Consider the following 24,723-nt stretch of genomic DNA (forward strand, 5'->3'; position numbering starts at 1 on the left):
TAAACAAGAATAAAAAGATATACAAATATTTGATTTACCTCTGACCAGGGCTCAACACGCCATACACCCTTGCAACGTTCATTGTAGCATTCCTGGCGACTAATGGGCTTTTCGTATTCCGGACATAAACGAGATATGGTGTCATTAGCAAAACGACAGGAGACTTCACGTCTTTGTATGGCTGTGTTGCGGCCAAAGCAACGTGACTGATGACACAATGACCATTCTCCCTTGATCCAACGGGGGCATTCTTCGCTACCGCATGTCTCAAAGGTATCGGGTATGTCCAGGCCGTAATCTTCGCAAAATGCATTGTCCACAATTTCCTCTTGTTCCAGCTGTTGATGCTGCTGTTGTTGTTGGGTGATTTCTTCGGTGGTCTGTTCCACATTAAGTGTATTGTCGGCCCCATCATTGCCATCGTTGTTGTTGTTACTGCTGTTATCATCGCCATTGTGAATGTTGGGTATAGTTGTTATATGGACGCGTATACAGGTAATGGTGCGTCTCTAATGAATGCATAAACAAAATGTTTTAAATAACACGGCCACACAATTACATTAAATAAATTGTATATATATTTTTCCAATACCACCACATAAACTCCCCTCCCTTTCCCTAATTGAGGTTAATGTTTATACTTACTCTTAAACCCGAACCAGCAGCTCCACATTTCTGTGAACACGGCGTCCATGGGCTTGTTAGCCATTTATACGTGACTGTATTGGTTGAAGTCATGTGTGACGGTGGTAGATCTGACCAATGATTCGGCCATCTGGCATGGGGCAAATGTAACGTTGATTGTCGCTCGTTATCGGTGGCATTTGTCGTTGTATCCGTTTGCCCGACCATATCATCAACACTGTCAACACCATCAACACTGGTATAGCCATCGTCATCATCATCGCTATCCTCCTCATCATCATCATCATCGCGTGGTCCAACTTCGTTGCCATTATTTCGGTTGCCTGGTTTTGTGTGAGCCTTGTTAGCGTTTAGCGGAGTTTGCAAATCTTTGGTGGTAATATGCGATACGATTTTCAACGGTTCATCCTCTTGATCGACATCCAAGCCATATTGTAGTCCTCTATCGGATAGCATATGATGGCCACGAGAATTGCCAAATTTCTGGAATGATGACCAAAAATACTGCACAGCCGAAATAAAGAGGCAGGGATATGGCGTCAGCAGCAACAGAAAACAAAACATTGTAAAATGGAGAGATAATTAGTAAACTTCGAAATGAAGGTATCGGACTAAATTTGGCATAACATATGAGATGTGTAAACATAAAATTACTTGATAATGTTTTATGTAAAATGTATATATTGAAAGATTTTTCTTAAATGTAAAAAATGATTTATCTAATTTAAAAACAAAAAATCTAAAATAAGAAAATGAGTTTCGAATTGCTAGCTATGAATGTATGATGGATACATGCTGATGTGTTTCTGCAAAATTATATATTTTTCTTTTAGAAATTGAAATAATAAATTGTGACTAATCATGCTTTTTTACAATATAAAATGGCTCTCCATGCATCTTCATTTGTGAAGAGAAAACTAAATTCTTATTTAATAATTATTAAATATATTTTTTATTTTTTTATATTTTTTTCGTCGATAATATTTTCGTTCAGACACTTTTTTAAAAATAAGATTTTTTTTATGTTTTGTTTCAACATTCTATACTTTTGGATACACAAATAATCATATTTTGTTTGTATGTAAACAAAATTGAAGTATATGTAAAATAATTAGTATTTTTGTTTCTGTTGTACATACTAAGACAAAGTTCCAGATTTTGGGGAAGTGACTTATTTTTTTATAAATAAAAATTCCGCAAATAATAGTCCAACATTTTAAGAAAATTCTATTCGATCAAATCTTCATAAATTTATTATATTAATTTATTTAGATAAATTTTTTATTTCAATACATTTGCAACGTTTTCAAAAAATAAATGAGTGAACAGTTTTTTTTCGAAACCCGAATTTCGAGTTTCACATGAATAAATAAGTTGACGTATTTCCTTAATAATTAAAAAAAAAACAAAATATAAATTAAAAGAACACATTTCTTAAAAATACTTTTTCCAAACTGAGATTTTGTGTTAAAAATTATCTTGGGAAACAATTGGTATCCTTTTAAATTATTAAACGTTTATTTTTAATTCTTAAATTACAAGACTTAAAGGCAAAAATGTACGATGCTTTAATTTTAACCTCTATACCGACGACGACAACAACAATCACACACACGTCTCTCAACACTCAAAGAGAGATTTTCCAAAAGGACACTTTACAGTCTCGTCGTCAAATGGTACGGCAATGAAAAATTGCACCAGCAATGCAAATGGCCAAGAAAAGTATGAGCGAGAAGTTCAAATGTAGCCATGTCTGAACATAGTTTGCATTAAAAGGCTCAACGTTGTTGTGGCATGCTTAACACATTTCGCTTTCATTTTATGCTAATGTTGCAGCAATGCTCACACACACACACACACACACACAAATTCAGACAGCCCAAAGTGAACAAACGTGTATGAACACTCCATACACATACATATGTATGTAATTTTAGAAATGTGCATTTGAACAAAACGTTGGCGACGACCATGGACATTGAAAATGAACGAAATGGGGGGAAAAAAGAAGGCATCCGAAAATATAACAGCAGCAGCATAAAACTGCAGTGCATTTCCAGCGAATCGGCTTTTGGAGATGAGGTAACAAAAATGGTACCGAACAGTGGAACATTGAATTCCCAAGTGCCACTTAAAATCCCCTACCTATGGGAGGGAACAAAAACAAAAAAAACTATTTGGATCCCCAAATACACATACATACATGCATATGTATATATGTTTGAATATTCACGACTACATGACCACTCTCAGCCTCTGTATCCGCTTCCGTTTGTCTTTTTTTATTTCACATTGTTCCTGTTGTTGTATATTTTTGCAAAATTTTGAAACATTCACAGCAGCTGAATTTAAGTATTTGTGTGTGTGCGTTTGCGAGTGTGTGGGGGCAGCAATCACACGGCTCTCGTGTTGGAGTGTAAGTGTCCTTTGAATACGTTCCATATTCATGAGTATTGCATTGCATGTGAATGAGTGAGTGTGCATGCGTGTGTGTGTTTGTGACTAAGTGCAATAGTAACAATAACAATAAGGAGCTGAATGTTATTGCTGGGTATCAGATTCGTCTAGATGTATTCTCCTCCTCATCTCTATTGGAGGTGTAGGTGTAGCCATCCGGTGTCGTAGTCCATTGCATTCGGGCGTCCATAGAATAACGGTGTTTTGCTTCTATTTAGTCTGTCAATATTGAATAATGTATGACTCCACCACTATGGTTTGCATTTAAGTACAAATTTGCATCACTCTAATGCTTACCATGGTGAGTGGATTTTTTTTTTGGTGTAGGGTGTTACGAAAATTCGGACTTATTTTAATGGTAACAAATTGTCTTATGTGGTGGCAGTTTGCTAACATATTTGATTGTTTCATTCGCACTTTCGAGTTTGCTTTGGAGAGAACAAGGAAGCAAAGGTTTTGTGAACGATCTAGAAATCGGTTTAAGCCTACTTTATGTATTTTCTACATATAGATACCGATTGCTTTATGGTATTTTGAGCTGAGAGCGTTTTGCAGCCGTTTTGGCCACACATAGCTTCTGCAAAATGAAAAATATCTGCAGTGACTCGCCAGAAACTTCGGGAGCTTACAGTCCGGACTTGGCACCAATCGATTATCATATTTTTCTTGCATTGTAAAATGTCTTTGGTATCTAGAGAGGATTGCGAAAATTAGGAGTTACCTTTAAAATGGCAAAAAAATCATACATCATAACGGTGCATATTTGGCCCAAATTGGACATTACGAAGCATGTTAAATAAAGTCCTATAGTTCATATAAAAATAATGGATTTCTTTTTCCCCAACCTAATATCAGAATAAAATTCTATGTATCTATCTGTCCGTCGATTTACTTTTAGAAAATTGGAAATGGGACACCTTGTTTTCGATATTTTGAAGGATTTAGCCACATTTTTAATTTGGAGAGACTGTAGTTGGACATTTCGAGTTCTTGGAGGATGAACAAAATCGTTTAAGAACATTTTTAATCTTGATCCATATTTTGGGAAAGCCTCCTAATAATGATCCCGCCCAAATTTGGAAATTTTGATAGTTTTAGTAATTTTGAGTTCTGGGATATTATTCTTTAAAAACCTATTTTGAAGAAAAGGTTTGTATAGGTCAATCTTTCAGACCGGTACATATATAATGGCACAGCTCATTTTAGTTTTTTTTTTTTAATTCACTCCGAAATGCCGAAGTGAATTCAGGGTTATTAGTCAACAAAATTTTATTAGCAGAAAATGTCCAATATATATTCATGTTTAGCCCCAGATATAGGCCCTGCCCAGTTTAGGTATGTTGGAGGTCCTAGCACAATACACCATCCTAAATTTCTAAATCTTCTGTGATGTATTTATCCCTGCGGTCGTAGCATAGCATTGTCAGTGTCTCAGGTATAAGAAATAGCTATGCTACGGCACCACTGTAATGACTGATTAGTGCCCGCTTTTTCAGCAATGCAGCAGTTTCCCTTGAGACAACTGATCCTTATTTTCTACTTAATATTTATAAACCTCATATTCGCAACTTGGCATAAACAACTGTTGCAGATTTGGGTCGTTGTGAACATTTATCTTTCATTTCCTGAACCAAATGAAAGATAAACGTTCCAGTGGAAATTCAATACTTTTAGAACAAACCTCGTATATTTATATATATAAACCCATCAATAGTCATTATATAGATATAGACAGTCATATATGTGTGTGTGTATCATCTAAAAGCCTAGTCGTTTAAAAAAAGGAATGCTTTGGTGTATTTGTATTTTTCTTTCAAAACACAGACACATCTATCTATATTTGTATTGAGGCACAAAAAGCCAAATGAATCGTCCCCTTCACATAAATCAACACACACACATACACCAATACTAAAATGCTTATATGCATTTGCATGAGTATTGCATTTAGCTTTTACTGATTGAAATCTGTGGGTAGATAAACATTAGCATAGTCACTGTATTTTTTTTGGTTGCATGTCACCGACATTGCACTGCCACACTCGCAAAAACAACGTGGGGTTTAAATACAAATGCATGTCCGTGCATTTGTATATCGTTATTGTTGTTGGATGATGTGCCAATGCCTTTGACTGTGTTCTGTCAAATGACTTTTGTCACAACACTCTGGATTTTACTACACACCAAGGCAGAACCATTCACACAGTTTTAGTTGGGGATCGGGCATTTGTAATTGCAAATCGAATTTACACTGACATATTCGCTGCCAGTCAATAGACCATTATTTGCCAAACTGATAAAATGGAATTTAATGTGTTGTAAATTCTTTTTGGAATAGTCCATTGTTTTGTAGTTTGTAATATAATAATGGATAATATACACATGCACAATCAAAAGGTTGATTAGATTGAATCTGGTATACAAATGTAATTGGTTAAAGGCACTTCGATCGAAGGCCGATTAAGACAAATATATAGAAGTATATCATGAAATATGTCACTGAGACTCCATCTTCATAAATATCCTGAACATAAATTTATCACTGAAATTTATCGAAGATCTCTTAAATTAAATTATTATAACTTTACTTTCATAAATTTGATTTCCCTAAAAAACTCCCACACATTTTACATTTAACATTTTTTTCACACTTCTGAAGCAATATCCAGAAATCATTTGTTGCAAATTAAATTAGGCTCATTTATATGCGATGACAGCAGATTTCCAATAAATTTAACAACAGTCATTCTTCATGTTGTTATTGTGGCGGCAGCATCTGCAACGAATCCGGTTGGAATTGTGGAAACTACATGCCCGAGATTCACATTCTCTGTAACCATACGAACCAGTAGCTGGTAGTCAAACGAAAATCGAACTAATTAAATATGTTCATGTCGAAGCTGAAACTGTATTTTTTGTTACATAAAAATCAGTGATGCATAAATTGAAAACCTGTTTTTTTTTGTTGCACCAGTATGCCAGTCACAAAACAAGTTCGGAAAAATGCATCATTTAAATCATTGATGCGTTTAAAATGTAAAAATCATTGACAACAATCAGATATCATACATATGTATATATGTATGTGTGTGTGTGATTATCATTACACATACACATCCTGTCGTTTATTTTATTTTATTTAACAATATATGAATATATCCATACCCAATATAATTCACAGATATTGATGAGTGCACAAATGAATGAATGGATGACTGGATGGATGAATGAATGGATGCAATGATGATGCTGAGTGCTGTTTGGTTATAGAATTTGAGCAACAGTCTGGCAATAATGAAAACGCCATTGGACTGCGATAACAATCAAAAGTCAGACATATAGTCGGACACTATTTAATGTCACCATTAGTGCAAAATTCATTGATAATGGTGGTGTTGATAATAAATTGTATGGTTGGACAAATGGGCAACATATGTTCTGTGATTGTTGTCGCACATAATAGATTTGGCTGACATGAACTAAAAGAGAGAGGGAGCGAGAGTGGCAGAGTTGTTATAACCGACATAATGTTACATTCATTGTGTGTAAATACATTAAGGAAACGGAAGTACACCACAATGCCTCTATTGACAAATAATTGTAAAATACTAACATGAAATATTTTTTGGGAAAAAAATTCTGAATTCAAAAACAAATAAAAAAAATTTTTATTTTTAAATAAAAAACATATATTGAGAAGTTTTAAAAATAAAACCAAAGTTTAATGAAAAGCCATCTTTCTACAGATGATATTAACGAAAATTTGAGGCAATTTTAAGAATATTTTGTAGCAGAAAAAGGTAAAAAAAATCTGAAGGTCTATTTGGAAGTCAAAATACTATCAGGAACTTAAGCGTGGATTTTATATATATTTCTTCATATTTTGTAGAAGAATAAGAAACCAGTAGTGAATTTTTTTGAATGGATATAAGAAACTTTTTTAAAAAACTATTTAAAACTCAAAGGGCTATAAGGAACATTGGATTTTTTAAATAGTATATTTTGCAAAAATTGTCTGAACGTGGATTTTTATAAATATGTCATCTAGAATTATAAGGGCCACAAGCAGGATTTTTTAAGCCTAGATTTTTTAAGAATACATTTTTTGAATTATCGTTGTTGTTTATTTCAGAATATTTTGAGGACTATCAGAACCATTAGACTAGATTTTTTAAGAAACTTTTGTCAAGGTTGTTATTTTTTTCATATTTTGTAGAATATCAGGAACATAAGCATGGATGTTCAATATATTTTTCAAGAATTATCTGGGCCTAGATTTTTAGGAATATTTCGAATAGAATAAGCGTGCAAATTTATGGATATTTTTTTCAAGTACCATCAGAACCAAAGCCTTGACTTCTATGAATATCTTTTTAAGAATTATCAGGATCATATCCTTTGTTTATTTCAGAATATTTTAGAGACTATCACAACCATAAGACTAGATCTTTTAAGAAATTTTGTCAAGAATTATCATGATTTCAGGAATTGTCAGAACACGAGCTCCGAGGAATATTTTTCATGGACTATCTGCTGTTAAGAGCATTTTTCAAGCACTATCTGGTAGATGAGCGATAATATTTAAAACCAGTGAACGGGGCAGTATAGTCGGACGAGGCCGATATCCTACACAACTACCACGGAAATCTAACTTTCTGCGAAGTTTTATTCGGAGCCTGGGCAATTTCTCGTGATAGTTGCACCCTCTTTCCCGATAAGAGGCCAACATCTCTCTTCCTTACACTAACATATTTTGCGAATATTACTAATATTCAGTACAGTTCTTCTAACTACTTGTCCATATTCCCTTCGCCGTGTTTTTTGCTTCCGGGGGTTACCCGTGCCGCCCCCCCTGCGTACCTCCCTGTAGGGTATAAATATCAAGGCATTATGTAGCGACATTTTTAATGGTAATAAGGTTTATAAGCGCAGTTTTTAGGAATATTTTTCAATGTCCTGATTAGTCCATAGAAGTGAATATTTGTGAAAATATTTATAAATTTTTTCAACAAGTAATTGTAGATGTTTGAGAATATTTTTAATGACTATCAAGCTATTAAGCGTTGATTTATTTGAGGACTATCAAAGGAATAAGTTTTGATATTTTAAGTATATTTTATGACATTTATTAAGGAATCAGTTTCCAAAAAAAATCTGAGTTTAGAATTGTGGATGAAATTTTTTAAACAGATTTCAAAATCTGTACAATTTGCTACTTCTTTTAAATTTACATCTTCAATTTCCCCCCAAAACGTTCCCCACTGTTTACATTACCCACTCATATATCAACATTTATTTAGCCAACCTGCATAAATTTTGTGACCACACAAAGAAAAAAACCATCACAGACAGTAAATTATATACCATATGATATATGTATGTTTGTAAACAATGCGCGTTTTTGCAAAAATATATATTTATATGCCTCCACATTTATGCCTGTAGGTGTGTGTCTGTACCACCTATTTATACACCAAAAACAATGTTAACATATTCATAGAAGCATAGAAACTCTTACTCGCACAGCTGTTGGGCACAGATCTACATGGACCAGTATTTTTGTTCCAATGAATGTCTAAATAAAACATAAATGTGGGTGTATGGGTACGAGTGTGTTTGTGTGTCTGTTAAAATCAGATTGTAAACATAGCTAAAATTGCTTCACATATATATCCTACTATCACAGTTACCTAGAAGCAAAATAACAATAATTTCACCTGTGACGCCATTTAAAGAGTCGTAGATAACCACAGGTTGGAGTTAGTTGGGGTGAAGAGAAAGAAAGAGAAAGGTCAACTAAATTGTTATCTAAAAAGTTTACACTCAGAGAGAAATAAGTTTAATGGGGAATATTTGGATCCGTTTGTTCATATAAAATTATTTAAAAAATCTATTATAATTAAATTAAACGTTGTTGAAAATATTTTCTTATTTCCTTAAGAAAAAAAAAAACAGCAAAATAACTATTCCTGATGTCTGATTTAGTCATGAAACTTCGTTTATGTTTACAATCATTTTAAAATTTCAATCTATAGAAAAGGCCTTCAACCTGGCCCTGTGTTATCCTTATTAACCACCATACATTTAATAATGTTACTAGGATATTCATGCATGTAGCTATGTATCTCTTGTGGTTGGGGGTAATAAATTTATGGCTTTATGAGTGTTAGTGCATATATAGTTATTTATTTATTTTTTCCTGTTTGTTTTGCAAAAGCTTTTGCCCCGAAAAAACCATAGCAATTGTTTACAACCATTTGAGAATTTGCATAGCAATTTTGAAATGTTTTTCAGTTGGCACTTTCGCTATATTTTAACGGGTTTCTGCTTATGCATACGTTAGTGTTTGTGAGTGTGTGTGTATGTGAGAACTAATATGGCATCAACACCATGAATAACAAGCTGCTGCTGCTGGTGTTTCTTCTGTTCGTGCAGCAGCATCAATAAATTTTGCAACTAATCTGCAGGTTGTCCAAGTGCAGCAGTTCACTGTCTCTTTCTTTTTTATTTTTATGATTCATATTTCACCGAAATAGAGTTCAAAATCTGAGGGGTTAGTAGTATGCACAAAACGGAAGGGTGTTTATTTTTTCTTGTTGTGTTTTCTTTTTGATATCTCCATTTAGCAGAATATGAAGTTAATTTACATATCACTTTCGATTTTTTTTTTGTTTTTTATTAACTGAGATTTGTGTCAGATAGTTAATTATATGATATAATTCGTATTGAAACTGTGTGGCGGAAAATTCCTTATCGGGGACCAATGGGACATTTCTTCATAATCTAAATCATATAAATCTCATGAACATTGAATTCATCTCTTTGAGGATCCTGTCTAAAATCTAACGAGTTATAATCAAAAAGGAAAAATTCATCACGAAATAACTTAAAAACTTAAAAACCGTCTTGGTTTTTAATAATTTTCTCCCAGAAGGATTTTTCTATCTATCAGACCATGAACTCGTTTTGATAAAAATGTCAATGGAAATTGTCTTAAAATGCTCCGCATTCCATAAAAATTTCCTCCAAAATATGCCGTATTTGGTTATTTTTCCAATAATTTCTAAATATTTGGGTGTGTGTATTCTATTCGTTCAAATTGTTGCAATTATCCCCTCACACCTATCTTGCATGTAAAAATCTATGTAATCATCTGGTTCATTATCTGCCTAAAATAATGATTAATATTTTGTGTGGTACATATTACAAAAAAGCGAGAAAAAACATAGAAGAACATAATACACGTTTGGTGAAAGCAAGTACATCATAATTTTCCTGCAATTTCACCAATGCGTACGATTACATACACATATACAACTACTTGCAGGTGGCAGCCTAAAAGTATGCATCACACAACAAAAATCTAGTACATATTATTAGAACATGTAAATGTTTACTTTTCATTTAAGGGGGGATACGAAGGCTTTATGAAGGGCCTTTAAAGTAGATATTTTAAACTACATCTTCTAGAGAAAGATCATTAAAATGTCACCTATAATATATGACTCTTAATGGGTAAAAATATTGTAAAACATTGTTTAATATGAATGACGAATTTTTCTGTGGAAAATTTTGACAAGAAGATAGGTGATGATATTTAAAAAAAAATTTCAAGGACTATCGATTTTTAATTACTATAAGACCAATAACTACGTATTTAAAAAATAATGCTTATACGGATTTGTGTCAGATAAGTACGGATTTTTATACCCTTCACCATACTGTGGTACTGGGTATTATGTCTTTGTGCATATGTTTGTAACAGGCATAAAGACATAATACCCATTTACCAACCGATTTGGATGAAATTTGGCACAGCTCATTAATTATGCATAAGGATGAACCCTATTGAAATTGGGAAAATCGGTTAAGATTTAGATATAGCACCCATATATATTTTCCACGAAATTTGGCACAGAATTCTGAATTGAGTTTAAAATAATGTGTGGTAAATTTCGTGAAAATCGATTCAGATTTAGATATAGCTCCCATATATATTATCGACTGGTTTTATGTAAATGATGGACCAAAGTCCCAATATATACTTCGATTTGGTTGAAATTTGGCACAGCACACTGAATTGAGTCTAAAATAATGTGTGAAAATCGGTTCAGGTTTAGGTATTACTCCCATATATATTTCTGTACGATTTAATAGAAATAGTGCACCAAAGTCCCTATATATCATTCGATTTGGCACAGCGTTCTGAATGAAGTCTATAATGATGTGTATTAAGTTTCTTCAAAAAGAAGAATGTCCAGAACAATTCCAAAGGTGTCGAAGATTTGTACGCATCCGACATTATTAGGAGATATTCTGTTAATATATGACCCAGATGGGTATACTGGAGGTCCTTTCAAATTTCTTTTTTTTTATTTTCCATTTGATATATTTTTAAATTTTTATAGCTGTCTCAAAATCAAAAAATTGAAAATATTTACATATCGCTATGCACAAGTGTTATCCAAATAAGGGCCCCTCCGTTATCCTTTAACCCCATTTTACAGATGTTTTTGTTTGTGTTGTTCAAAATGTCACTTGTTTGTTATGGTACATACAATACTGTTTTTTTTTTCTTCCTCTTTATCGTGTTGCATATCAACTGGCGTGTACTACATCTTAAACAGCAACAAGAAAATAGAAAACGAACGAAGCGAATGTAATAAAAAAATAACAACAACACCAACAACAAGGAAAAGGAGGTCGCACTTAAGTGCCTCTAGAGACTGGTTTGTTAATAATGAGGAAACTTGTCAACATCATCAGCGTCATGTGTATAGTTTTTATAGACAGTCGAGCAATGACGGGTTTTAGAGCTATTCATAGCCAACTACTGTGGTGTTTTCATACAATATTGGTGTAGGAGGAGGAAGAGAGAAGAAGAACGGGCATAAAAAAGGAAGTGAAAGGAGTTAAGGCTATTCATAGATCCAGGCGATAAAGGAATGCCCGAGGAAAGGTTTGGTTATTACAAGTAGGTGATTATAAATATGAGAGCCATTTTATAAAGATAATCTATAATAAAAAAACAAAAACAAAACATAATACAAAAAGTGTCTAATTTAAATTAGAAAATACATGTATTTAATGCGTGAAATTTAAATATTTAAAGTTTAAAAGTTTGTTGGGGTAAATTATTTTTTTTGGCATGCATTTGCCAATTGTGGTTACTTTGAAGCATAGATTGACTTTAGTTGTAGTTCTGTTCCAGCCAATGCCAATGTGACCAAGAAAATAATTTGAATTTTTATTTTTCGTTTTTTCTTTTGTTTTGAACAAAACCCAGCTAAAGAGTTGAGAGCAAGCCACATTTCCATGAACTAATGCCAAGTCGAAGGGGGTAAAGACATAACAAATAGTTTATATATATTAGGAATTTGTTTAAAAACAACTAAAAAATAATACTTGGTTTGATTGTTACCTAGTGAAAATTTGTTGTTGAAATGTTGTTTATTTTTGTTGTTGTAGATTGTTTGGTTCAAATATTGGTGATGGTGGTTCGGGGAGTTTTATAAGAGGAGTAGTTTATATGTATGTGATATTGTTGTTTGTAGTTTTTTTTGGTGTTTTACACATTTTGCCCGGTATTATTTTATATACAACATGTTTGTCGGGAGCACAAAAACAAAGTACGAACAAACGAATTAACAAGAAATTTGTAGGAAGGAAACCAACAACAAAAACAAAACAAAAAAGAGGTATATATAAACATTTTGCAGTATGTTCCATTGATTGCAGTTTTTTTTTGTTTGTTGATAGGGATTGTTGATAGAGTTTTGTTTTTATTTTTTTGGTTGGTTGTAGTTGATTTGTTTGTGTTTTAATAATGTATTTGTGTTGGTTGAATAGAGTTGTTGGTTGGTTGGTTGATTCCATTAAAATACGAAAAATCGAAAAAAAAGAAGAAAATAAAAAATAAATAAATAAGAAAGAAAGTAAAAAATAAATGGACAACAATTGCATTGGCATGAATATACTGTAGAGGACGATGATGAAGAAAAAGTAATTCCAGTATTTTTTTTGTTGTTGTTGCTGACAACCAAAAAAGAAAATAGCAACAACAACAGATAGTAATATTAAAAATCTATATTATAAGAAACAAAAGGGGTCAACTATAAAGGCAAGTGAAAATGCACAACAAATAATTACAACTAGTCTGGGTGATCTGGATACACATTGTTTAAAAAATCTTAATATTACAGGTGAGTGAATAAAGGTCAGAGATTTCATATTGCAAAATAATTAGTTAGTGATAAATGGAAATGAAAATGAAAAGAGCTGCAAAATGTATGATAAGTATTATATGCAAGTAGGAAAGGAAATTTTCAATGGTAGCAATTATGTGATATCCTATGAGTCGAAAACGACAAATGCTTTCAATCCTCTAAAATAGTCTCAAGATCGTTTTACTTGTGTTTTTGTTATCGGTCTACGCAAATGCGGATGTGTGACTAAATTTGTTTGCACAAAACTGTTTGCTTAATTTTGAACAATGGACTTTTATAAACATAACACATTTATACGATATGGAATATATTTCTGAGGTATTTTAAATATTGGAAAGCCCTCCTTCGGTAGACATTCTAAATATAATAATCAAGATTTTGGATGTGTTCCATGTACAAAAGAAGGTATCATATTCACATAAAAACTCAGAAATCTTTTAAAGAAGTCGCTCAAATGGAGAGGAGATCTTAAAGCTCTTCTAAGGCCATAGCTCTCATAAAGATGACACACTTCTTGAGAAGTCCTTTCAGATGCCTTCTACAAACCCCTATAGACAAAACATTTTCTCACACGTCTTTATATATCTTCTGTGGACAGAAGGTCACTTATGGAAAAAATAGCTCAGAACATTTCTAAGGAAGTCTTTTATGAACAGACAGACCTCAGACATATTTTATTTACAGAATACCCTCTTTTATGGCCAGAAACAAATTCAAATGATCACAGAGATTTTCTATTGGCAGAAAACGTCTCATATCTAAAAACTACTGTATGGCGGAAAACTGAATAGACAGAAGAAGTCTTCACATGTTTTCTGTGTTCAGAAGGAGGTCTTTTATGGACAGAATAACACAGAAGTCTTCTAAGGAAGTCGCATGGGGCCAGTCCTCAGACCTCAGAGGTATTCTATCTACAGAAGTCCCCAGAGATTTCCAATTAACAGAAAACCTTTGAAATCAGGAAAGCCTCAATAAATTTCACTAGACAGAAGATCTCTGAGGGTTTCTATACACAAAGGACAGATATCGTAGTTCAAAAAAACTGTTGGTGATCTTCCGTCAATTTGATACTGTTTGAAGGTTAACATTACACGTAGAACCTTCTATAGGTCTTCTTAATAAAGAAGACGGAAGATCTCTGAGGACATCTATAGAGAGAAAACCTAGGCAAGAAACGACCTCAGAGGTATTCTATGGACATCAGATAACAACTTTTCTGAGGTCTCCAAGTCTTCTACATAGAAATCTTCTGGACAGAGAAGATGTTTGAATGCTCTAAAGATTTATGAAAAGAAGGCCCTGAGAGGTCTTTAGTTAGAATAATTTTGCATGACCTCTATTATATTTTACATTTCCATCTTTAAATAAAAAAATATGTCATCAATAAATAGAATACATTCCACAGGTTTATATAAACAGATTAGCGTTCCAAAGTATATAGAAAGGACCTTCTACAGGTCTTCGACTTGTAAAGATAGAATAGCTTTTGGATGACTTCTGGTGGGGCTGCAGCTCGGAATGAGGTATTAGTTCTGTTGATGTTCATTGATCAACAATCTTAAATAGGGTAAAATTATAATTTGATGTTTGACTTGGGATATTAGAACATGTTTTGGAGAGCGTCATATAAAGGATCCTATTATAATTTTTTCAAAGGTTTAGCCATATTTTTTAATTGTTCTCCTCGAAATTTGCAAGCAGTTGTCCTTATAGATCCAGCTCCCATATAAAGTTACACAATTTTTGTAACGATCGACTTTTAACATAGGATTATGGTAAGTAGTCGACTTGTAATTTATTCGGAGTTCCGAGGACAAAAGTACTTAGTCGAATTTATAATTGATTCTCAATAACCAGGGCAGAATTTTGAAGTCTACAGCAATATATCCCATAGGAAGATGGGCATCATTTTAGGTGCTTTCAAAATTTGGTTCAAATGCTGAGTTAACAGTCATTGTTCGAATGATACTCCTATCGTTTCGTTTTGGGAGGTGTTATGATGATGTCATTATGTCAGCCAATAAAGCTCAAATCCAAAGAGACGAAATTCGACAGCATCTTAAGTATTGAAAGTATTGGTCCATATTTTGGTTAGATTTAAGTAGGCGACGTTATGAACCAAAGCTTGTGTTAATGAAATTTGTGCTCATTAAAGATCCCTAAACCATAAACTGTTATGTATTTCTTCGACTGTTATTTAATCAAACAAGAAGATTTGTATAAAATTAATGGCTTAAATTTTTGAATATTCTTTTATATATTCCTGTTTATATCTACGCAACTTTTAATTTTCCAAATTTAGATATTCGGAAATTTTAAATAACATTACTTGTTATAAAATATTTCTATCGCTTTTATACATTTGTTATAGGATATCACATAATCTACACTGCCAACTAAATTAAATTGTTCTGCTATATTTTTGGTATTGCATTTAAAAAATTGTGGCAGTTCAAAACAAAGCAAAAACAAGCGAAATAAAATACAAAAAATATTTCCGCTTTAAAACATATGCAAACATTAATCATTCGCCATGGCAGTTGGTGGGCGTATGGTTGACCTCAAGCAAAGCTGTTGTTGGAACATCGAGTCACAGCTATGGATTGTCAAATCAAATAAAAAACCAGGCAATAAATTTCATGACTGACCAACAGCATCACCACCATCATTTGCTGGTTGGTGGTTGGTATTGGTGGTGATGGGGCAAAACAAAATTTCCAACAGAAACCGCATTCAAACCAAAGAGGACAAATATAAAAAAAATGTGTTAACAAATTATAGTAAAAAATCGCCATAAATAATTGTTTGCAATAATTTCCACGACTATGTGTTAAGGTATGTGTGATGCTAGAGCATATGTCCAAAATTAATATAATTGGGAAAAACGATATTTCTGTTGCCAATGCAAATTAATAATTTTATAAATGACACAAATTATTCTAGTTGGAATGATATGAATTGCACAGTTATTTTTAATGATAATAATTAAATTATATTTCCAAAATGTATATATTGAAGATTGTGGCAAATTTGTTTTCACAGTGTGTTGTTTGGGAGTTTTAAAAAATATGGGAAATGCTTTGTTTTTAAATTTCAGGAACGAATCTTTTGATAACCGCTTTGTTTAGAACAAAAAATAAAAATAAGTCATTAAAATCAATACTGAGAAGATCTCCAATTGAAAGCTTATAAAGTTTTCTTTGTTAGCTTTTGTTAACCATAATTTGCTATGAGTACACTAGGGCGTATAGTTACATTTACTCATACATAATACGCCACCTATGACCTCTGGGAAATTTATTTATATAGATTTATTTCACGTCGTTTGTAAACATTTTTCGATATGTTGTAAAGGACTTTAAAACCCCAAGTATCCAATATAGTTTTATCTTATTGTAAAAGTCCTTTTTAGAGCAACAATCATGCTCCTTTTTCCAAGAATATTAGCCTTTTTTACTCACTCCCAACCACGTGTCTAAATATATCGTTAAAATGTTTGTAATTCTCTGTAATGCTTTAATATAATCCACTTTTATGAAATTTATGAAACACACTGTAAATCTAGGATAATACCCATACATCATTTTACGAATACTATTTAGAGTTGCATTTTCCAGTTGGGGGTTTTTGTTGTTGTAGTAGTTGTATAGTTATAATAAATGAATTCAATGAAAATGGTTATTAAAATAATACCATGGACAGAAATGAATACAAAACAATGGAGATTTATGTAATTAAATGATATTGTGGTAAATGGAGTTTCGGGCGTGTTACATTATAAATAAAATATGAAAAAACAAATTAAATGAATATCTGCTATAAAAAATTAATCATTCATTAATATATTGTTGCAATTTTTTCCAACAATTCAATGGAAAAAAACGTTGCGAAAATTAAATGCTTACAATTAATCTACAACACTAATTAATGACTATTTGAATGGAGAAATTTAAAAATAATTTAAAATAAAACTCAAACTACAAGGAAGATGATGATGATGAATAATTCTCTTAGAAAAAAAAACAAACAAGCATGTATAGAAAGCTAAAAAAAAATGTATAGAAAGCTAAAATTATAGTGGGATAAAAAGCTCACCTCGTTTTAAAAAAAGGTGCAGGGTGTAACACAACAACAAATTACGGAAGTGCGGATGTCTTAAAGTGCTGCTGCATTTAAAATTAGTGCCAAATAGCATTCAAAAAAGAAAACATTTGGGTTTGCGCGCACACACACACAGACAAAAAAGTAAATGGAGGGAGACAAAGATAAGTCATAAAAAGGGGGAGTTGGTATTGTTTGTATTTGTGTTAAAAGCCAACCTAAGTGGAAAAAAGGAACAAAAGGCAACAAACATTGCATGAGTATTAAAAAAAGCATGATGTATTTTTTGTTGTTGTGGACGGGTAAGGGAACACAACAAATCGCAACAAAAGGCTAAAAAAGTAAGAAAGTGTTAAACTAAAACTGATGACAGAAAACAACAACAATGATAATGATGATAATAAATGAGAAATGACTTTATACGACGGAGATTGACATAAAGGATATTTAGTTAGGGTTGACGGGTGTTTTCCTGTGGAGTTATTGTACCCTACACCATTACATATAAATAAGATGATAGTTTTGTATTTAAAAATTGAGGAAAATTAGCAAATTCATGTTGGTTCCCTCTATCATAAGTTGAAATGTGATCCAAATGAAGACAAAACTAAGCAAATACTAACGTTAAAAAAATTCAGGACTTGGTGGTGTAATTACAACCCTTACTCAATTTTGGTTCTGTATTTATGGTAGATATTTATAATTGACACCCAGTCGGACGGGGCCGACCATATGACACACACACATGAGAAACACAACTACCACGAAAATCTAACTTTCTTCGGTTCTATATTCTGAGCCTAGGCAACAGGTAATAGTTATACGAAAAAATATCTTGCCACATAGTCACCTTTAAATATTTACGTATGACTCCCACATCCGAGTTCTTATATATAATTGGTATAAATATTAAGGTTTACCACTCCTCATGGATATACTATCAACATCTCGGGTCTCTGTCCTTCAGGAGTAAATATATGCGCCCCAGAATACAAAATTCGTAATTTTTCACACAAAAGTCTGACCGCTAAATATTGGCCGATCTTCCTTAAAACAGTCATGTTTATTCCATGGTTAAACCACTTTTTTGTAAAATGTTCGTGTCGTAATTGTGGCCTCTAGAGCGACCAGAAAAACATAAAATAATGTTTTTGGTCCATTTCATCCCTAAATATTAGCCCGTCCTACATGCAAAATTTCGATTGATCCAAACTGTGGCCTGTAGCGAGCTTACAATTTATAATGGAAAGACGGATACACATGTCTAGGTTGACTCAGCTAGCCGAGATATGACGATCGGTATACTAAAAGGTGAGTCTAGAACCAATCTTGGATCATACAAAGCTATAATATCCTGACAAAATAGTTGTGTAAGGTATAATAAACTGGAGGAGGTCTTTTAGTCTGTCCATTGTGAGATTTTAAATCATGAACAAAAACTGCGTGGTGAAAAATCAGAATTGGGTGTTGAAAATCATGGCCTGTCTATTTTTTTTTCACATGGTTAATTAAAAAAATTAATTTGACATTCTATATGATCAACGATAATCAGGATTCTGGAAGATATATATTGTATTGGTAATGATGGGAGTTTATTATTTTTCTCTTTTCCACTTCTTAAAGCGAGTCGAGATTTCTACCATTGTCGAATTTGTATGTTTTCCTTATGATAACCTGTTCCTGTTTGAATGAACTTTTTTACATAGATACGTATTTCCACAGGATAATAACCAAATATGGAGAATCTCGAAAATGTTATTGGATAAATACCATTTAAGAATAAAATCATATGAATCCAATTTAATATTTTTTATTTTTTGGATTGCAGATTATATCTATTAAAAAATGATTTAATATATTAAATATTTTATAGTCGTAATTGAAGAGGTAAAATAGTAAATATTTAATTTTGAAAATGCTAAAACTCCTTGATAGAGTGTGCATAAAATTCGATTTGGGCTTAACAAATACATGTAATCCCTAAGGACTCACTACATCCTCTAAAAATACATGTAGATGGTGTAAGGTCTCAGGAAATAACTAATCTAAAGTGAAGACAAGCAACAATGTTATAATGATGTGTCGTCGCCGTCATCGTCATTGTGTCGTTTACAACAATGCACGAATGACAAAATCAAAAGCAAACAAACAAAAAAACCATAATGACAAATGATATGAATGACAAAAAACGAAGACAATATCGAGGCTAAAACAAACGATGCTTCTTCTAACGGGATACAAAAGGATATTTCAGTGGACGAAATGAAAGGAAGCAACAGCAACGACAAAACAAAAAAGTGCAACAAATATGACAAAAACAACACAATGGCAGGCACACAATAAAAACACACAGTAACAACCACTGAAAAGAAAAGGAAACTGAAATTTTACACCAACAAGACACAAAAAATGAAAGAGGCGCAAAATTGCAACATCCACACTGAATGAAATTCACTATTTTACGCCATTCATATGCCAACCAAACTAAAAAAACCTGGGATAAAGGAATGCAAACAAAGGAATAAATTACAAACTAACAAAACAGCCATAATATAACATTAACATTATCATCAGCCACAGGATTAAGGAACTCAAATAAAACAAAACAAAAAAATCCACGACCAACCGGTAAAAAGGCTGATAGTTTACCAAATAGGGAAAAAAGAAAAAAATGAATACCAGGAAAAAAAGATCCAACAACACGATGTTCTAAATAAACAAACAAAAGAGAAACAACACTGAAAACACAAATAAAAAAAGAACACATGACTATTTAACACAGGATTCATATCCTGTGCCCTGGCCTAGCCTAGCCTTCTATTGCATGGCATGGCATGTTGTTTTGTGTTGTATTTGTGTATTACAGCATTGCGGAATACCTCACCTGTAGATTACTGAGTAAAGCCTGGAAATATGGCATGGCCAACAAGGCATTGGTGCGTCGACTGCTACCACTGCTGGCACTCGGTTGAGGCAAACCATCCTGGGCCTGCTGGACTAAATGTGAATGCTAAAGAACAAAATCAAAAAAGAAAAAAAGGAGATTTGGCACCCGCAGAATGGTAAATTGTCAAAAGCCACCGCCAAAACAATGTGAGCAGAGAATAAGAAACAAAAATACAAGTGCAAGGAGTAGAAGAAGAAGTAGAAAAAGAAGAATACAATAAAAACATAAGTATCTTTTGAATATTTATATTGTAATTGTTTGCCAACTGTTAGCACTTAGCTTAGCTGGCTAGCTAGGTAGTTATACAATTCGTGTTGTTTCTATTATTATTTCGAAATAAAAAAGGCTAGAATATAAATTAAGTGGCCAGGTTTGGCGATTTGTATACCTTGTGTTGTTCGTGTTTTTTTTCTGAAAACTTGATTTTTGTAGAGCCCACTTGTAAATGCTTTGACCATTTAAGTCTAAGGCAACCACTAATAGCCACCAAAATAGTTTATGCACTCCAAATGTTAATTGACTAAATTATTCCGACTCTTGAGCCAAGAGCGGACACTTGTTGCTTGTGACCACAAGGAAATTTAAACATGTAAATAAAATTGCCAAAAGTGTGGTGTTTCCTACTAATGGTGGTCAGAAGGAGATACGGAGATATGCATGATTACATGCGTTAATTTTTCATAATGTCCATTGATTTTTAAAACCTATTGACAACAATGTGGATTTTTTATGGAGATTTTAGGAGATTAAGATCATTGGGGTTAAAAATAGAAAACACGTCTATCGACAATTTGAAACTTTATGTCGGGAGGTAATCTAAAAAGACGTGACAATATTTCCCATTTCCAAGACTTTTGAAAATATTCGGATTAAGATTCGGATACGGTGTTTTTGGCAATATTACTCATATAAAAGTGAGGTCCACACTCTGAACGGGTCTTTTCGGACACCTTTTCCAGAATTATTGAAAACTCATTTAAAATGGGGTTATAGCAGGTCAGAATGTACTAGAAAAAGGTTCGTCATAAAGATTTACTATAAGACTCAGAATAGACCAAAACTCGAAAATCAGCCTAACATCAACAATTTTAAAAAAAACATGAAAACTCGTTTCAGGGTCAATACCGATCTTATTCCGAATTTGTACCAATTTTTCCCACAAAAGATCGTTTTAGGAGGATGCTGTAAAGAAAAAAATATTCTACATTAAATCTTATATTAGGTTGCGGAAAAATAAATCCATTATTTTTATATGAACTATAGGACTCTATAGCTCTCTATTTGCAAAAAACTCTAGTAGTCGATTTTCACAATCCTCCCTTGATACCAATTTGTTATCAATAAAGAAATTTTGAAATGCAAGAAAGATGAAAATCGCTTCGTGCCTAGTCCGGACTGTATGGCGGATGCATAAAATCAAGCTCCCGAAGTTTCTGGCGAATCACTGCAGATGTGTGTGGCCTAGCGTTGTCCTGGTGGAACCCGACAATTGCTATCTTCAAACGGTCCAGTTGTTAACAGTAGAGATCAGAATTTAGCGTTTGGCCAGTCCCACCAAATGCATAGCAGTTAGTTCTCGTTTGGCCACCGTTTGAGGTGCTTCACCGCTCTTTGACCACTATCGTACGAGATCAATTTTACATCTCCAGTCACCATCCGTTTAAGAGATGGGTCTATCTCATTCCATTTGGCCAAAGCTTCACAGATTGTCCTTTATATCATCCGTCTAAAACAACATCTAGTGGGGATAAATTAGTACAAACTCGTAATAAGATCGGTTTTAGTCCTAAAATCAGCTATCATATTTTTAAGATTTTTGAAGTTTCGGCTGATTTTCCAGTTTTGGTCTATTCTGAGACTTATAGTAAAATATTCTCACCTGATACAACCCTGTTTTAAATTAGTTTTGAATCATTTCTGGAGAAGGGGACCCAAAAGATCCCTTCAGAGAGCTTAACGTATTGAACAAAACTATTCCTTACATTTATATCAGAAATATTGACAAAGACCTAAAATGCAAGAATTCCGTAAAATCTTAATCCGAATGTTTTTTCAATGTCTTGGAAATTGGAAATATTGCCATGCTTTTTTAAGCTACCTCCCGACGTAAACTTTAAAAATGCCAATAACTTGCCTTTGATTTTTAGCCCCTCTATCATAATTTTTTTCGAATTTCTTGATAATTATTTTTTGTTGAACAGTGTTATAAATTCATCATAGGTTTGGCAAAGATTTGGCTCATTTGGCTAACATATACTTTTTTTGTACGTTTTTAAAGCTTACCATAACTAAACTTCTAAAATGGTATTTTTTCTCTCTCGTTTAATACAATTATATTTAACAAGCCATATTAGGGCGGAGTAAGTTTGCTAAAAATTTGTTATGTCAGCAAGAAAAAAACTGAAAATTGGAAACTGTGGAGCAACAAAATGTGGGGGAAAACTTCATAGTTGCGGTACATATATAATCAAGATAATCATGTTAATTTTGTGGAAAATTCTAATGAAATTTTGAGTTTTGCAGATATGTTTAAAGTCTTAAATGACATAGTGGTGGACAAAACGATATGACGACACATTGCAATGTGACATAACTAATAAAGGAGGAAAAAAACTGGGGTCATTGGTCAGTTTCCACAAAATAGCAACACACAACGCTTTAAACATTTATGAGTTTTGAAAATAAAAGAACAAGAATAGCAAACATATCAACTTATATTTATATATGAGAGTATAAGAGGATTACTAGCACCACCACTACTACTACACCGAAAGAGAAACAAGAAACAATATTGTCGTCATATATGCTTCGCTGCTCTGTGTGATAAAACGAACTTTGTGTATGTTTGTGTGCATTACGTGCAACCCAAAAATGGTTAGTTTTTGAGGGCATGAAATGCAATACCAAGAAAATACCGGAATGCGGGAATATTGCCTTATTTTATCCTTTTTCAGAACAAATTACATACAATGAAATGAGAGAAGGAAAATGGGGAAAATAAAACCAACAGTTGACAAACAACAATAACAGCAATACAGTATGAGGATAAAAATATCCTTGGTCAGTTACAATATACTAAAAGGAGATTTAGTTTTTTGTCGACATTCCAATAAAAACACAGCAACCTAAATAGAATGTAAGAGTATTGCTTTTTCCAAACGCTATGCTTTTGCGAAAAGGTACATATATGAATGTATGTGGGTATATACCTCCAGACAGCAATATTATTGAAGTTGTAGTCAGACAATATGACATTAGACCACTTTTGTAAAGGATCACATTTTATTCAGAATATGTTTTTGTTATAAATTGACCTGTGTCATAAGGTATGAACTAAATTGAGAGTTGTTGTTCTAATTCCAATATTAGAAACAATTGCAGAAAACTCGAGTTGTTGTTTTAATTTTATTTGAAATGAATTTCAGACATTTGAGGATTCTGATGAAATAAGAACTCAGAAAAGAATGAGGATCATTGTGGTATATTCGAAGTAAAAAATTTTGATAGCTGAGTACGAGTTTGAAATTTTGTACATCACGTATCGTAACAAAAGGTAATTTATCCGTAAAAATAAACCATGAGGGAAACAAAATCGACCATAAGGTCAAAAAATGTATTTGTATAAGTAATAGCTGCAAAAAAAGTTATTTTTTGAAAATTGGTACAACACGGCAAAAGCCTCGTGCCGATTAATGACAAAAAAAAACATCTTAAAAAAATCGATACACATATGAAACCCTCACAGGTGAAAAACATAGAAGATCAAGGATAAATGTGAGTTATGAACGATTTTCGTCGCCAGAAGAATCTGTTGAAGCGTTCAAAAAACATGTTTTGCAGGGCTAAACTATGGGATAAGGAACCGCAATTTTTTTTCAATTATTAGTGGTACAACACAATTTGATAATCGCACCGAAAAGGATCGTGTCGATCGATGCCAAAAAATATATATTTGAAAAAAAAAATCATTAAATTTATAAAATCGACACAGGTGACAAATCATGGATCTAAGGCGTGTGAACTCGAAGATAATGAAAAGTGTGTGGTGAACGATTTTCGTCGCCAGAAGATGCTGTTTAAGAGTAAAAAACAAAACATTTTTGCAGGTGTCCTAATCGGAGTGGAAAAATTGATTTAACCTGGCCTGATCCATCAAATTTAATATCGTTCATCACGACATTTGTGGTAAAACAAAATTTGTTTGCCAGAAGTTATCGGGGAAATTCGAAAAAATACAAAAACGTGTTTTGCAGGTGTCAGAGATGAAAAACCATACCTCGGTTATCCCTGATATGGCATCCACCAATTCCTATATTTTTGCAGATCAAAAAAAGCATGTTTTGGCGG

The 24,723-nt window shown here is 32.9% G+C and overlaps 1 protein-coding gene across 1 annotated transcript in view; it reads right to left on the reverse strand.

Moving 5' to 3' along the window:
- The window catches only part of LOC133337855 (ADAMTS-like protein 3), a 61,190-nt gene that overhangs the window by 2,092 nt on the left and 34,375 nt on the right, over positions 1–24,723 (reverse strand). Inside the window, exons 12-14 of the mRNA XM_061546065.1 lie at positions 20,314–20,439; positions 646–1,149; positions 39–509 (exon numbers count right to left, since the gene is read on the reverse strand). Coding sequence (XP_061402049.1) covers positions 39–509; positions 646–1,149; positions 20,314–20,439 — 1,101 coding nt within the window. The remainder of the gene's footprint in view (positions 1–38; positions 510–645; positions 1,150–20,313; positions 20,440–24,723) is intronic.

This window comes from Musca vetustissima, unplaced genomic scaffold, assembly GCF_032173495.1.
Source record: "Musca vetustissima isolate MV318-11 ecotype Yass unplaced genomic scaffold, APGP_CSIRO_Mvet_v1 utg320, whole genome shotgun sequence".
Taxonomy (NCBI): Eukaryota; Metazoa; Arthropoda; class Insecta; order Diptera; family Muscidae; genus Musca; species Musca vetustissima.